This window comes from Lepidochelys olivacea, assembly GCF_965140295.1.
Source record: "Lepidochelys olivacea isolate rLepOli2 genome assembly, chromosome: 21".
Lineage (NCBI taxonomy): Eukaryota > Metazoa > Chordata > Testudines > Cheloniidae > Lepidochelys > Lepidochelys olivacea.
In genome coordinates, this window is record NC_140431.1 from 5,222,863 (window position 1) to 5,236,714 (window position 13,852).

Sequence of the window (13,852 nt, forward strand, 5' to 3'; positions counted from 1 at the left end):
TCAGTTTTAAAAAGATATTTATTGAGATGTTTAAGCTAGAAAAAACAATTTCCTCAATTTAGGTGCTTGCCTAGTAATTAATACTTTTCCTGGTGCATTACAGTAGACCAAGAAGCAAATACTAAATGCCAGTCACCTTTGCTTTGAGGGTAGGCCAACTCCAAAGTACATTTGTTTTTTCACTGTACAATAAATGGATGCCTCTTCAATGAAGGACAAAAGAATAGTCACATCTATGTTGCTGCAGAGGGATAGGCAAAGCTTTCTACATTCCTGCCATCTATTCCATTAGGGATAGCAGGAGTCTAAAGTAAAGAGGAATTATGACATTTAATATTAAACAAAAAAGTTTCAGTTAAAAGTTAATTACTTAAAAGGCTTTTTGTTATTTGTCCCAAATTCCAAGAGGGAAGGGTATTTAGCAATTTGTTCATGTAATTACCACTGTATTTTAGAAAGATTTGAGGCATTACCTCTGTCAGATATTGGACACACAGTTCTCAAGTTTTGCCCCACCCTTTCCCCAGCACTGCTCATTGCCTCAGACTCCAGCCTGACAGCACAAACCTTGAGAGACTGCCTCAAAGCACAAACCACCCTTACATGAATCACAGGGCAATACAGCTGCTTGACCTGCATCCTATGGGGACAAGCTCCTCAAGTGTTCCAGCAGCATACAGCTAAGCTGGAACTTTTCCAATAGAACAACTGGTACTAGACCAGACAGCAGGCTGTGGATTTTTACAGATCCTCCCTCCTCAAGAAGGGTCCGAAAGTGGTGTAGTTTTTTTTTTTTTTTTTTTTTTTTGGAGGTTTTCAGAAAGCTCACTGGGAACAGAGATTTACCATTTTTTCATTCCAAAGGAACTTGAGATTTTAAGCATGTAGTCAGAGTTAGGGGTAGGAGGGACTTTACCCATAAGGGTTACTAGTCTTTCACTCCTTGAAACAAAACAACCTATGCTACTTCTAACCTCAGCTCCATACCAAAGCCAACATCTCTGGGCACAAGCTCGTTTTAAAGCATTATGAGAGTCTTAGATTGGCAAGCTAAAAGCACCTTATTCCACACAACTTTTGCTTCCAGATACATTTGGTAAGAAATGGTCCAATTAACTTGCATCTGAATGAAGAAGAATAAGATCATGGTTTATCTGGTTCCTTGTCCAATAGTCTAGAAATTTGGACTGCATTTCTGGCCATAAAAGTAACTGTCAACCTATCAGTACTAGCATGACCGGGGAACATTACATAGCAAGAAACAACTCGCGCTACAGCAGTAGGCAAAATCCTTCATCATTGTTCCTTTGATCTCAGTGGAGCTATGACTGTTTACATCAACTCATGATTGGCCCCCAGAAGCTTTGGAATCCCTTTTAGTATCTTTCTTGTTTCTTTCTATAAAGAAGATTCCCTATCATCTGTTTCAACTCAAGTCTCTATTTGTTATAAGATCTAGGCAGTACAAATCCTCCCATCAAGCCAAGATTTTTAGCAGCCTAGACTTCAGTGGGCACAAAATCCAAAAACTCTGCACTCAAACCTGGAACAGAGCTGGGTTCTCGTTTGAAGCGTGAAAGGCCAGGAATCACAGCCCATCTTTGGTCAAGTTCCGTTTCAAAGTTCTGCCCCTGAGCATTTGGTTTTGTAGCACAAACCTTGAGTAGGTTTGAGATTACCCTTTGATACTCAGTTTCCAGAGTCAGCCAGCAGCTTTAAGTCATTCACCACAGCCTGATACTCTCTCTTCCTCACGGATGAAATCCACTCTTGCACCAAATTGGAAATCTGTTATAGCAGCAGCTCTGCCATGCTCCTGTTCTTCTGGATAGCAAAGATCTCTCTAGGATAGAAGGAGATTAATATTAGGCTGTTGCCCCACTGTCCATGGAAAAAGAAACAGGTTTTGATGTGTATTGTATAAGGTTCTCTTGCTTTTGGATACAGTATCAAGAGGATCAGTCAGGCTCTCCTATTTATCCTCTCATAATGGAGGAAGGAGACATCCAATGAATTGAAAGCAAAAACATTTAAAACAAAGATATTTCAAGATGTTAAGATCAACGCAGCCAGGACTGAACTCTGACCCAGCTGTAAACAGAAGACTATACTAACTGCACAAGAATGTCTTGTAGATCAATTGAAACAGAAAAGGAAAGAGGCTCACTTGCACAGAACCCTGGGACTTCTGACCATTTTAAGTTTTGAAAGCACTTGGCGCTGGGTAATACTCCAGAGATTCCCATGTAACTTTGGCTGCAAATAGATCTTTCCTTGGTTCTGACAGAACAATAGTTCTGATTAATGTACAGTGGTACAGCAAATCTGAACAGTGGTGGAGTAATCCAACTACCTAATAATAAAGAAAAAATGTGAGAACTGAAAGCTTTAGCTGTAAGCCTAGGCATGAAAATTCACTTCCTCCCTCCAGTCTGCCAGAACCCAGATTTGGTGACCTTCAAGATATGGTACAAGACTCACCTCGTGTCCTCAGGTCACCTCTGGGAAATGAGGAAGAATGGGAGGAAGTGATGGTGAAACGTGTGTTTTGGAATCGTGATACAGAATACGGTCTGCTTTTTATTTTCTTTTTCTTATGTTGGTCAAGTACCACGTTCTTGGATGCAGTATAAGAACCTGAATAGAATAAAATGGACTAAAGTTGGTATTTTAACCCCTGCCCAGTTTTGATAGGAACAATCACAAATACGTCAAAGATTATTTCTAACCAAAGTACATTATAGGATTTCTAAAAAAGCAAAAATTAATTTTCTAGCAATTGAAGAGCTATCACCAAATCAGACTTTTGTTTATTCTTATTCAACTACCGGGGAAATGTTACTCTGTATTTACAGATACAGTTCTGCAGCACATGTACGATATCAGCTCTACCGGCTTCAGTGAAGCTCTGATAATTTATACTAGCTAAGAATCTGTTCCAAAGCAAATACCTTCTCTTAAAAACTGTTCTAACCTCTGTCAGTGCACTTCCAGACCTTATATTATTCTAAACCCATTTATCAGTATATTACTGACCTCAGACAGCACCTGTTAAACCTCTCCTATATTCTTCACCCAGCATCTTATGTTCACAAAGCCATACGTTTAGTAAACTACCAGAAAATACAACTGTAAGAAGTGCTTGGGAGTAAGGGGCAGATAGATAACCAAGTTCTCTCCCAAAATTTTACAGCAGTGTTACCACTAACAGTTTCAAAAATTATACAAGTTAGATCATGGAAATAATCCATGAAAATTTAGTGTACAATGTGAAATTGTGGAAACTACATCTTTAAACAAACCCAAGTTCTTCCAACTCACCTGAGAAAGTACCACTTATTTCCTTTTAATAGGACATGTGCAGTTGTGTCTACAGCAAAAGGAGGGATAAAAAAACATTCAAAGTCTCACATCATTCTTTTATGAACAGCCCCTCAGTGATAATTTCCTAAATATCAGTGCATATTAAGATGAAACATTGTTAAGGTCTTTTTAAAAGTTGGCCACGCAACTTATAATTAAGTTATTTTGTGCCTAGCAATAATAGTTTTACCTGGTGCAAAAAAGTAGCAGAGGAAGACACTAAACACACATTACTCACCATTGCATTTAGGAGCAGGTCCACTCCAGACTCCACTTGTTTTATCTTTTGTTGTACAATGAATGGAAGCAGCTCCAATAAGCCGGAACCCACCGTCACATCTGTAAGTTACTGTTGAGTTATAAGCAAAATTTTCTACACCCCTGCCATCGTATGTCCCATTGGCAATGTAAGGAGGGAAAGAACAAGTAATCACTGCAGGAAAATAGAAGGTCATGAATATGAATGTTTGAGTGTTGTTGTAGCTGTGTTAGTCTTAGGATATGAGAGAGACGAGATGGGTGAGGTAATACTGAGAGCCCTGTGTAGCTTGAAAGCTTATCTTTCACCAACAGAAGTTGGCCCTAAAGAGTTGATCTCACCAACCTGGTCTCATTAATATTAATAAAAGTTTCAGTTAAAAGTGCAAACATTTACTTAACAAAAAGTTTATCTAAGATCCTTAAAAGAAGAAAAATATTTAGCCATTTGAAAACGTAGTTAGTACTGTATTTTAACCAAGTTTGAGAGAGAGAGTTTCCTCCCTCCGATTCGGAAGTCTTCCTTCTTTCAAGCTTTACTCCATCCTCTTCTAAATGTTATCATGCAAACTGGCGCTGGTCCCCATGACATAGGGCCCTGGCAAAAACTCTCTCACCAGAGCACACCCATTCCAAAACATTACTCATAGGAAAGAAGGGTTTCATGACCTTGGGGAACAGTGATAAGGTCTTCAAGTATTCCACAGCTGGAATATTAAAACATTTCTCATAGCAACAGCATGGCTGACAGACCCTCCACATAAGTGTCCAAAACAGGAGAGAGGCAAATGAACTATGAGAGGATTTAGATTAAGTTCTACTCCAAAGAAACCTCAGATTTAGGTGTTTAGGGAAGGTTGGATTTGTCTTACCTTGGCAAGTTGGAAGTTTACTCCATTCAACTTCATCTCCCTTAAGCTCACATTGAATGAAAGGCCGACCAATTAATTTGTACCTAAATAAAAAACACACACACAAAAATGAGTATCAAGTTTCTTACCTAGTTCTTTGATTGCCTGTGTAACTGTCTGGCAGTTTGGAATATGGATTCTTTCAGCTTACAGGTGGTGACTTATGACCTGGGTGAAGCCTTGTTATGGGTTGAGTTAAAACCTCATTGAGATGGATGGGTGTCAATGTACCCTTCCATTAATATAATTGTGAGAAGTCCATCACAATGCCCCACCTAAAAACAGAGATAATGTGAACCCACTCAGGAGTTTTGCACTGTGTGGAGGAAAGGTTTTTGCTGAGAGGTTGTTTTTTTTTTTTTTTAAAGGGTATCTGTCAGGGGTCGCAAAGCAGAACAGAATCAGGGAGACTGAGACAATCTGAACAAAGCCAAGCAGAAGCTTGTAAGCACGGTGTGACCTTGAAAGAAACTTAGAGGTTGTGGGTCAAGGGTGCTGGATGAAAAGAAACTTGGGCATGTAAGCTAAAAACACTACTCCTTTGCCTTTGGTTTCTCCTGCATTTGGAGAAGCGGGACTTTCTACATTCCTTGCAAATAAGCAAGGCTGCATCAAAGAAAATACCCGATTCCGTCATCAATTTCTACTTCCAACTGGAACATCATCAGGGGCCTGAACTTTGACTAGCCACTTGGTCAAAAATGGGCAACAGACATTGAAGAAGATTGTTCCTGCTGTGAATACCAGCATGACCAAGGCACAAGTAGTAAAAGGCAATTTAAGCAAGCAAATAGGTGGATACAACACACTCTCTGCAAGCTTAATGGGTTTATACTGAATCAGACACTTGGGAACAGTCATTAATCCTGTGCACAGCAAAACGGTGGATTCTCTGCCCTCTAATTTGCACATTGTAGCGATCCTTACTTCTTCCATTGCTAGAGAAGGCAGAAAGAGTCCCTAAAACAGCCCCAGTTACTCAGTGTGATGAATCCCCAAAGAACTAGTAATTTTAGATACTGTCAGACTGTTCAGAGTGTTTTCACACGTGAAAGGGTTCAGACTTTAGACTGGCCATATTTTAAAGAATCCTTATTGAGGTTACAGGGACAAACCATCCCGATGTGTAGAAAGAATAGTAAATATGGCAGGCAACCAGCTTGGCTTAACAGCAAAATCCTTGCTGATCTTGAACACAAAAAAGAAGCTTACAAGAAGTGGAAGATTGGACAAATGACCAGGGAAGAGTATAAAAATATTGCTCGGGGATGCAGGAGTGAAATCAGGAAGGCCAAATCACACCTGGAGTTGCAGCTAGCAAGAGATGTTAAGAGTAACAAGAAGGGTTTCCTTCAGGTATGTTAGCAACAAAAAGAAAGTCAAGGAAGGTGTGGACCCCTTACTGAATGAGGGAGGCAACCTAGTGACAGAGGATGTGGAAAAAGCTAATAATGTACTCAATGCTTTTTTTGCCTCTGTCTTCATGAACAAGGTCAGCTCCCAGACTACTGTACTGGGCAGCACAGCATGGGGAGGAGGTGACCAGCCCTCTGTGGAGAAAGAAGTGGTTCAGGACTATTTAGAAAAGCTGGACGTGCACAAGTCCATGGGGCCGGACGAGTTGCATCCAAGAGTGCTAAAGGAGTTGGCGGATGTGATTGCAGAGCCATTGGCCATGATCTTTGAAAACTCATGGTGATCCGGGGAAGTCCCTGACGACTGGAAAAAGGCTAATGTAGTGCCCATCTTTAAAAAAGGGAAGGAGGAGGATCTTGGGAACTACAGGCCAGTCAGCCTCACCTCAGTCCCTGGAAAAATCTTGGAGCAGGTCCTCAAGGAATCAATTCTGAAGCACTTAGAGGAGAGGAAAGTGATCAGGAACAGTCAGCATGATTCACCAAGGGCAAGTCATGCCTGACTAATCGAATTGCCTTCTATGACGAGATAACTGGTTCTGTGGATGAGGGGAAAGTGGTGGATGTGTTGTTCCTTGACTTTAGCAAAGCTTTTGACACGGTCTCCCACAGTATTCTTGCCAGCAAGTTAAAGAAGTATGGGCTGGATGAATGGACTATAAGGTGGATAGAAAGCTGGCTGGATTGTCGGGCTCAATGGGTAGCGATCAATGGCTCCATGTATAGTTGGCACCTGGTATCAAGTGGAGTGCCCCAAGGGTTGGTCCTTGGGCCGGTTTTGTTCAATGTCTTCATTAATGATCTGGAGGATGGTGTGTCTTGCACCCTCAGCAAGTTTGCAGATGACACTAAACTGGGAGGAGAAGTAGATATGCTGGAGGGCAGGGATAGGATACAGAGGGACCTAGACAAATTAGAGGATTGGGCCAAAAGAAATCTGATGAGGTTCAACAAAGACAAGTGCGGAGTCCTGCACTTAGGACAGAAGAATCCCTCACACCGCTACAGACTAGAGACCGAATGGCTCGGCAGCAGTTCTGCAGAAAAGGACCTAGGGGTTACAGTGGACGAGAAGCTGGATATGAGACAACAGTGTGCCCTTGTTGCCAAGAAGGCCAATGGCATTTTGGGATGTATACGTAGGGACATTGCCAGCAGATCGAGGGACGTGATCGTTCCCCTCTATTCGACATTGGCGAGGCCTCATCTGGAGTAGTGTGTCCAGTTTTGGGCCCGACGCTACAAGAAGGATGTGGAAAAATTGGAAAATGTCCAGCAGAGGGCAACAAAAATGATTAGGGGACTGGAACACATGAGTTATGAGGAGAGGCTGAGGGAGCTGGGATTGTTTAGCCTTCAGAAGAGAAGAATGAGGGGGGATTTGATAGCTGCTTTCAACTACCTGAGAGGTGGTTCCAGAGAGGATGGTTCTAGGCTATTCTCAGTGGTAGAAGATGACAGGACAAGGAGTAATGGTCTCAAGTTGCAGTGGGGGAGGTTGAAGTTGGATATTAGGAAAATCTTTTTCACTAGGAGGGTGGTGAAACACTGGAATGCGTTACCTAGGGAGGTGGTGGAATCTCCTTCCTTAGGAATTTTTAAGGTCAGGCTTGACAAAGCCCTGGCTGGGATGATTTAGTTGGGGATTGGTCCTGCTTTGAGCAGGAGGTTGGACCTCCTGAGGTCCCTTCCAACCCTGATATTCTATGACTTGCTTGCTGCAAGCCGACAACTACTCTTGTGGTCCCATCCTGTGGAACTGTTCTGAAATGGAACCACCTGGCATTCTACACCTTTGATAACTGCCTAGTTATCTGGCGTAGTCAAGAATTAAAAACACTGTCCACTCTGACCATACACTTCACTCTGAAAGTTAGTGGTTCAGCCTAAGCATCTCTAGGCCACCTCAGGGGAAGGCAAAGAAGCAGTTTGCCCCAGGCCCCCCATTTAAGAGGCCCCCAAACTGAGGGATGATGCAACCTCAGCACACCAGGCTGCAATGCAATGACAGAGGGGCAACAGGGCCAAAGCTGAGCAGTGCTGTAACCTCATGGGCCAGGTCTCAGAGCCCAGAGCTGGTCCCAGCCTGACAGGACAGGAGCCACGCCAGTGAGCTCACTCCCCACTCCCCCCCCAGTAATTTATTTTTAGAAGGGTAGGAAGCCTCAGTTCCAGATTTTGCCCCAGGCCTTCCAATGTCTGTGCAGCCCCAGCTACCCCTCCTCTGTCAGCAGCATTCCATTTCCAAGGTTGTGTGACCTTTAAAAGATTCCTGCGTAGAAATTAGTGAACGGGGTATGCGGCCACACAGCCTTCCCGACTGTCTTTCCTCGAGCACTAGGGGAAAAGGCCACATCTACACTACAGGGATTGTAGCAACACAACTCTGCCTGCAGAACCCTACAGCGTACATGCAGCCTTCAACATTTTTTCTGTTGCTGTAGAAAACACCTCCCAGAGGGACAGTCCTAGGTTGACTGACACATTCTTCTGTGGATCTAGCTGCATTTACACCAGGGGTTATGTCAGCATAGCTATCATGCTCAGAGGCGTGGATTTTTCACACCCTGACTGCCATACCTATGTCAACCTACACGAAGCATAGACCAGGCCTAACCATGTGTGTTTGGCGGTCGGAGGGGTGTTAAGGTTTTAATAGGAAAGAGACAAAGAACAGTTTTTGGTAGAGTTGTTTTTCATTTTGCAACTAAAGATCTTTTCCAGTTCTCTAAACCCTGATTAAAACCATGCATGGAAAATCTGAACCAAGTTACAGATTGATGGCAAGAGCGGTTCATACATGGGCTCCGTAACTGCAAAGGCAACTGACAGACCAATTTTACTGTGGTAGCTTTTTCAAATAGATACTTGAACACCCACATCTTCTGTGTAGTACTTCCTTTGAAATAAATAGATAAATACTTAGTCATTTTATGCTGACCTATTTGTCTAGACACCTACCATAATTTGGACCTACCTTCTATTATGTGTAAAAGCTTAAAAATATTTGTGCTAATTTTAGTTTGTGATAGAAGTTATACTTAGGCCTGAATCACACCCAGGGCCCATGCTACAAAATTTAGGGCATCCCACAAATATTTCAACCAGAAAGTGTTCTTCCCACAGAAACCACGCCACTGAGAATCTCTCTCACCACCTACAGGGTAACTCCACCTGACACCATTTGCATTCCATGTGGAAAGATTTAAATTCAAGCCCAGCTGCATGTGAACTGGGACATACTGGGCCTGATTTTATACTTGTTATAGACTCTGTGGCACTACATAACCCATCTGGACAGGATCTGGTGTTCACTGACCTACACTGGATGCAAAAAGTAAAGGCACCCCAGCAAACCCCTATTCTCCCTCCTCTACACACAGCTGGGACTTCTTCCCATTTCAGCTTCATCACTCAAGTGGGGAGGGTGGAGACAGACTCCATACTAGCAAACGGTTTGAAAGCTCTACTTCCAAATGAGAACCCACCCCAAGGCTGCAGTTGATAGCACTACCCCCAAGTATGTATTTGAAGTTAAACCATGCATTATTTTGCCGTTAGCCAGCAATTGTACACCAAAGTTCTTGGAATTAACTACGAGAGGCACCTTGACACTCACCCATCTTCACAGAGCAAGTCTATTTTTGCACCAAACAGAAATTCTGTCATATGACCAGCTCTGCCATGGAGTAGTTCTCCTGGATGACCACATGATTTCCCTAATAGAGACCAAGGCTAGGATTAACATTAATTTGTGTTGTCATGATGGAAACAGAAGAGCTAAACAACAACAACATACTTAAGAAGGCTATAGCTGCATGCCCACTCACACCACTTCATATAGTGTCACACCACAGAGGGTCTTTTAGTCCAGTACCATACTTCTGACAGTGGCTTCGGACACACGTGTAAAACCCACACAGGGCTCAATCATACCAGCGGCAACTGAAGGTGCTCAACCCCTTGCAGGCTGTACCCTGCACAAGTGTCCAGACCAAAGGGGGTAATTATGCAATAAAACGCCCACTGGTGCCAGGGGTGGAAAGTGGGAAGGACAGGTCTGTCAAACCCCCATGGTTAATGGCTGACTTACGTCCCGAAGGTAAAAATACCCCTTCTGTCTTTTTATCCTTATTTCTGCATGCTAAATGCAGAAACTTTTTTTTTCAATCTCTCAGATTTCTTTGTTTCAGTATTTAGCAGCAGTAAGTTCCACGAGTTACCAAGCGTTGTAGAAAAAATACTCCACCAATGTCATCAATTTTAATGAAGACAGACAAGAAACCTCCCAATGGCAGAAATTCCTCCTTCCCCCTACAACAAGTAATTTCCCATGGTTATTCTAGTTGAAACATAGTGCATTAGAAATTTACTTTTCATATGAAATTCAAAGCAGACATACTGTATTCATACAGCCAGCGCTATCCTGGTACTTGATCTTCACCAGTCAGTTTTAAGAACAGCTAAATATTCCATAGAAATACAGCTATTGTAATTTATCCTAAGAAAAAACCTGGCTAAACAGCCCTTCAGACTAAATAACCAATTAAACTAGCAAATTGGGAGCCAGCTGCCTAGTGGGTCCTAATTGTGAGATGTTCTCAGATCAAGTGAGACAGAAAAGTAACAAAAAAAAAAAAAAAGATACTCACTTCTACAAAACTCAGGGGCTTCTGACCATGTTAAGTTGTCAAGACAAGTACTAACAAGAAGCATTTCAGTGATGTTCTCATACCCTGGGCGACAAGTATATCTCACAGTGATCCCAACAGGATGGTAATTCTTCCTCTCATCTTCCTTACTTAAGGCAGCAAACTTTAACCTTGTTGGAGCACCACAACTACCTAGCAGTAGAGACAGACATTAGTTCTGAAAGGTTTGGCTACGAAGACAGGTACAGAAACAGTCTGTTGTAACAACAGACCAAAACTCAGCGTTTAGGAAACAAATTACTCCCTTAGCAGCACTTTAGGGAGGTTACGAACAATCACGTTTGGATACCCTTTGTTAAATAGGCCCTATGCTGAATGGGCCCCCAATATAAAACTGCAGAATGCATATTAAGATATACTTTTGGTGTTTTTGTTTTATTAGATTCCCAGGTAAAAACTAAGTTTAACTGAATGTCAAGAGTACATGTCAGTAATTTAGACTAAATTAAATGAGAGAGAGAGAGATTTAATTAGCCCCTAAACAAGTACAGTAAAAGCTGTGTTATCCGGCACTTTACTGACCAGAAAGCTCTATTAACTGGCATTTCTGATATCTCCCAATTCAAATCTTCAATCTAGTAACCGGGACTAGTATACTGGCCCAGGAGATTATGCAATTGCACTTTCTGAACTCTACTTTTATGCAAAAGAGACAGAAGACAAATAAGCAAGCGGATATCAGTGATTTATTCAAAAATGCAGCTTCCAAGGTGTGTCATAGGGTCATTACAGATTCAGCCCGATCTCCTACACCTTCTACCTCTACAATGATAATTGATGTTGATAATGACGACCATGAGGCATCACAAGATCCTGACGTGCCTTCTGAATCGTCAAAGATTAAATTATGTTCAGTACAGTTTTTGTGTTAAGTGTATTTTTAATGATTGGGGTGTACACCATGTGCTGCCCGTAGTGATAAGATTACAGGTCAAGTTTTCTATACAGCAGGTTTACACCCAAGTGCTTCAAGAAACCAAACACTCTGCAGTGCAGGACTACTACTAGATGGGCAAGTACCTGTCTACTATTTTAAACTTCATTCATTTTATTGTATTCTAATTCTTTGAAAATTGATATTCCATTGGTAAGTATAACGCTTAATTAACTGGAGTATCTGATTAACTGGCACCCCCCATTCCCTCAACATGCTGGATAACAAAGCTTTTACTGTATTATAAATCCAGGAAATTCAGAGTTAAGGTTACTCTTATCACCACCCCAAAAGCATGTCTAAGTACGGAAATGCAGAGTTAGGCCACCCAACCAACCCTAGTAGTGATGGCAAGAAATAAGCATACAACTAGGATTCATGCATTTCAGCGTTTGTAGTCCCAGACTAGATGAAAGACATTAAACTTAATGTAAATGTTTCCCCTTCCCTTTGGGTATCATTACAGGGCAGAGCTAATTTTGACTATACCTACTAAATAGGAAAAGTCTTACCTTTTCATAAGTGAAAGGCAGCCCAAGGAACTTTATTCCAGATAAAATAAAATACTTACGACCACAAAACTCGTTGATGTAGGACCATTGTGAGTTTGAAAGGCACACTACAGTGTCAGACTTTCCAGGGATTTTAAGGAAGCCATCACTGCACCTGTATGTAACTTGTGTGTCAACAGGGAAGCCCTCCGTGCGATTCACATCGGAGGGGACGGCATGATTCAGCTTCGGTGGGGGCCCACAGTCACCTGGGGACAAAACAAAAGCCCATGGTAACAGAACCTATTTATTCTAGTAGCTTTGCACACCAGAAGGACCCTGAAGCGCATCAGCGGTGAGAAAAGGGAGCTGCGACAGACCACAGGTGAGTCCATCAGGAAGGTTACTCCGATTGCCCAGCCCCCTACAGCCACCCACCTCAGGGGTTTAACCTGGGAGCTGAAGACAATCAGCACCATCAGGAACAGCCACAAGAGACACAAATCCCTGCCAACCCTCCCATGCGGTTTCCCCATGGAGGGAACCCCGGGGAACGAGGGAACCCCGGGGGCAGGCGGCAGTCCCGGGGCTGAGTGCACCGGGGGAAGGGGCTCGGGGGGACCCAGCGCACGGAGCAGGCAGAGAGGCCCCCTTTGCCTGGAAGGGGCGCCCCCTTTGCCTGGAAGGGGCGCCCCCTTTGCCTGGAAGGGGCGCCCCCCACCCCGTGACAGGAGGAGCCAACCGAAGGGCCAAAGCGCAGCCCCGGGCCCGGCCCGAGGCAGCCCCTAGCTCATGCCCTGGGAGCCCCCCCGACACCGGGACTATCCGCAGCCCCCGGCCCGGGGAGCCCCGCCCGGCACGGCGCACGGAGATGCTTTGCCCTGCCGACCCCCCGCAACTCACTGCGAGTCCCGGGCAGCAGCAGGAGCAGGAGCCCCAGGGCCAGCGCGGGGCAGGGGAGCCCCGGGGACATGGTGGGCGTCGGCCAGGGAGCTCCCACCCGCAGCCTGCGCCGTGCCCAGCACCAGTGAGGAAGGGGGTGGGGATAGAGGGGGCCTGAATAGCGCCATGAACGGTTGGAGGCGGGGTCAGGAGAGAAGGGGCGGGGCCTGAACAGCGCCATGAACGGTTGGAGGCGGGGTCAGGAGAGAAGGGGCGGGGCCTGAACAGCGCCATGAACGGTTGGAGGCGGGGTCAGGAGAGAAGGGGCGGGGCCTGAACAGCGCCATGAACGGTTGGAGGCGGGGTCAGGAGAGAAGGGGCGGGGCCTGAACAGCGCCATGAACGGTTGGAGGCGGGGTCAGGAGAGAAGGGGCGGGGCCTGAACAGCGCTATGAACGGTTGGAGGCGGGGTCAGGAGAGAAGGGGCGGGGCCTGAAGAGCGCTGAGACCGATTGGAGGCGGGGTCAGGAGAGAAGGGCGGGGCTGGCTCAGGCTGAATCCAGTTGGTTACAGCAAACACAGAGAGGAGGCTGGTGTTAATGTCACCGCTAACACAAGCAGCAAAGGAACGAATACCAAAACACACACCCTTGGGCTTTATTTTCAAAAGAGCTCAGCACAGTGAATATCGTCGGGAAGACTTGAACATCTGTCCTCACGCTGCAGATTTAGTTTTTCCACTGGAGCATGCAAACATTTGGCAGAGATATGAGAAAATGAAGCTTTATACAATGTGTGTGTGTTACGGGCTCAGAAACTGGATTATCTAATTTAGCAGGGGACAGGGCTGGGCAATGAACATTCATGTTTTGACGCTGTGTTTCCT

General features: G+C 44.3%; 1 protein-coding gene across 3 annotated transcripts; it reads right to left on the bottom strand.

Annotated features, from left to right (window-relative positions):
* Positions 1–13,163, bottom strand: LOC311510943 (complement decay-accelerating factor-like). 3 transcript variants are annotated; one of them, XM_084611076.1, is made up of 9 exons: positions 12,988–13,163; positions 12,165–12,353; positions 10,600–10,791; positions 9,567–9,666; positions 4,494–4,576; positions 3,602–3,712; positions 2,482–2,637; positions 2,168–2,353; positions 1–1,843 (listed from the first exon to the last, which is right to left on the bottom strand). In XM_084611076.1, the coding sequence occupies exons 1-9, from the start codon at positions 13,055–13,057 to the stop codon at positions 1,752–1,754; spliced, it is 1,179 nt and encodes a 392-aa protein (XP_084467202.1). In that variant the 5' UTR covers positions 13,058–13,163; the 3' UTR covers positions 1–1,751. The 3 variants fall into 3 exon arrangements, with proteins under 3 accessions (XP_084467202.1, XP_084467201.1, XP_084467203.1); XM_084611075.1 differs by having other exon boundaries at positions 3,602–3,796; XM_084611077.1 differs by lacking the exon at positions 2,168–2,353 and having other exon boundaries at positions 3,602–3,796.
* Positions 13,164–13,852: the final 689 nt, after the last annotated feature.

What these genes read in the sequence shown, in the direction of transcription:
- LOC311510943 (XM_084611075.1), bottom strand. Translation starts at nt 13,057, where the DNA reads ATGTCCCCGGGGCTCCCCTGCCCCGCGCTGGCCCTGGGGCTCCTGCTC. An exon ending in CATCAACGAGTTTTGTGGTC is followed by an intron (nt 10,792 to 12,164) that starts GTAAGTATTTTA and finishes CTCTACTGCTAG; the next exon opens with GTAGTTGTGGTGCTCCAACA. An exon ending in AGTCCCAGGGTTCTGTGCAA is followed by an intron (nt 1,844 to 2,167) that starts GTGAGCCTCTTT and finishes CTTCTATCCTAG; the next exon opens with AGAGATCTTTGCTATCCAGA.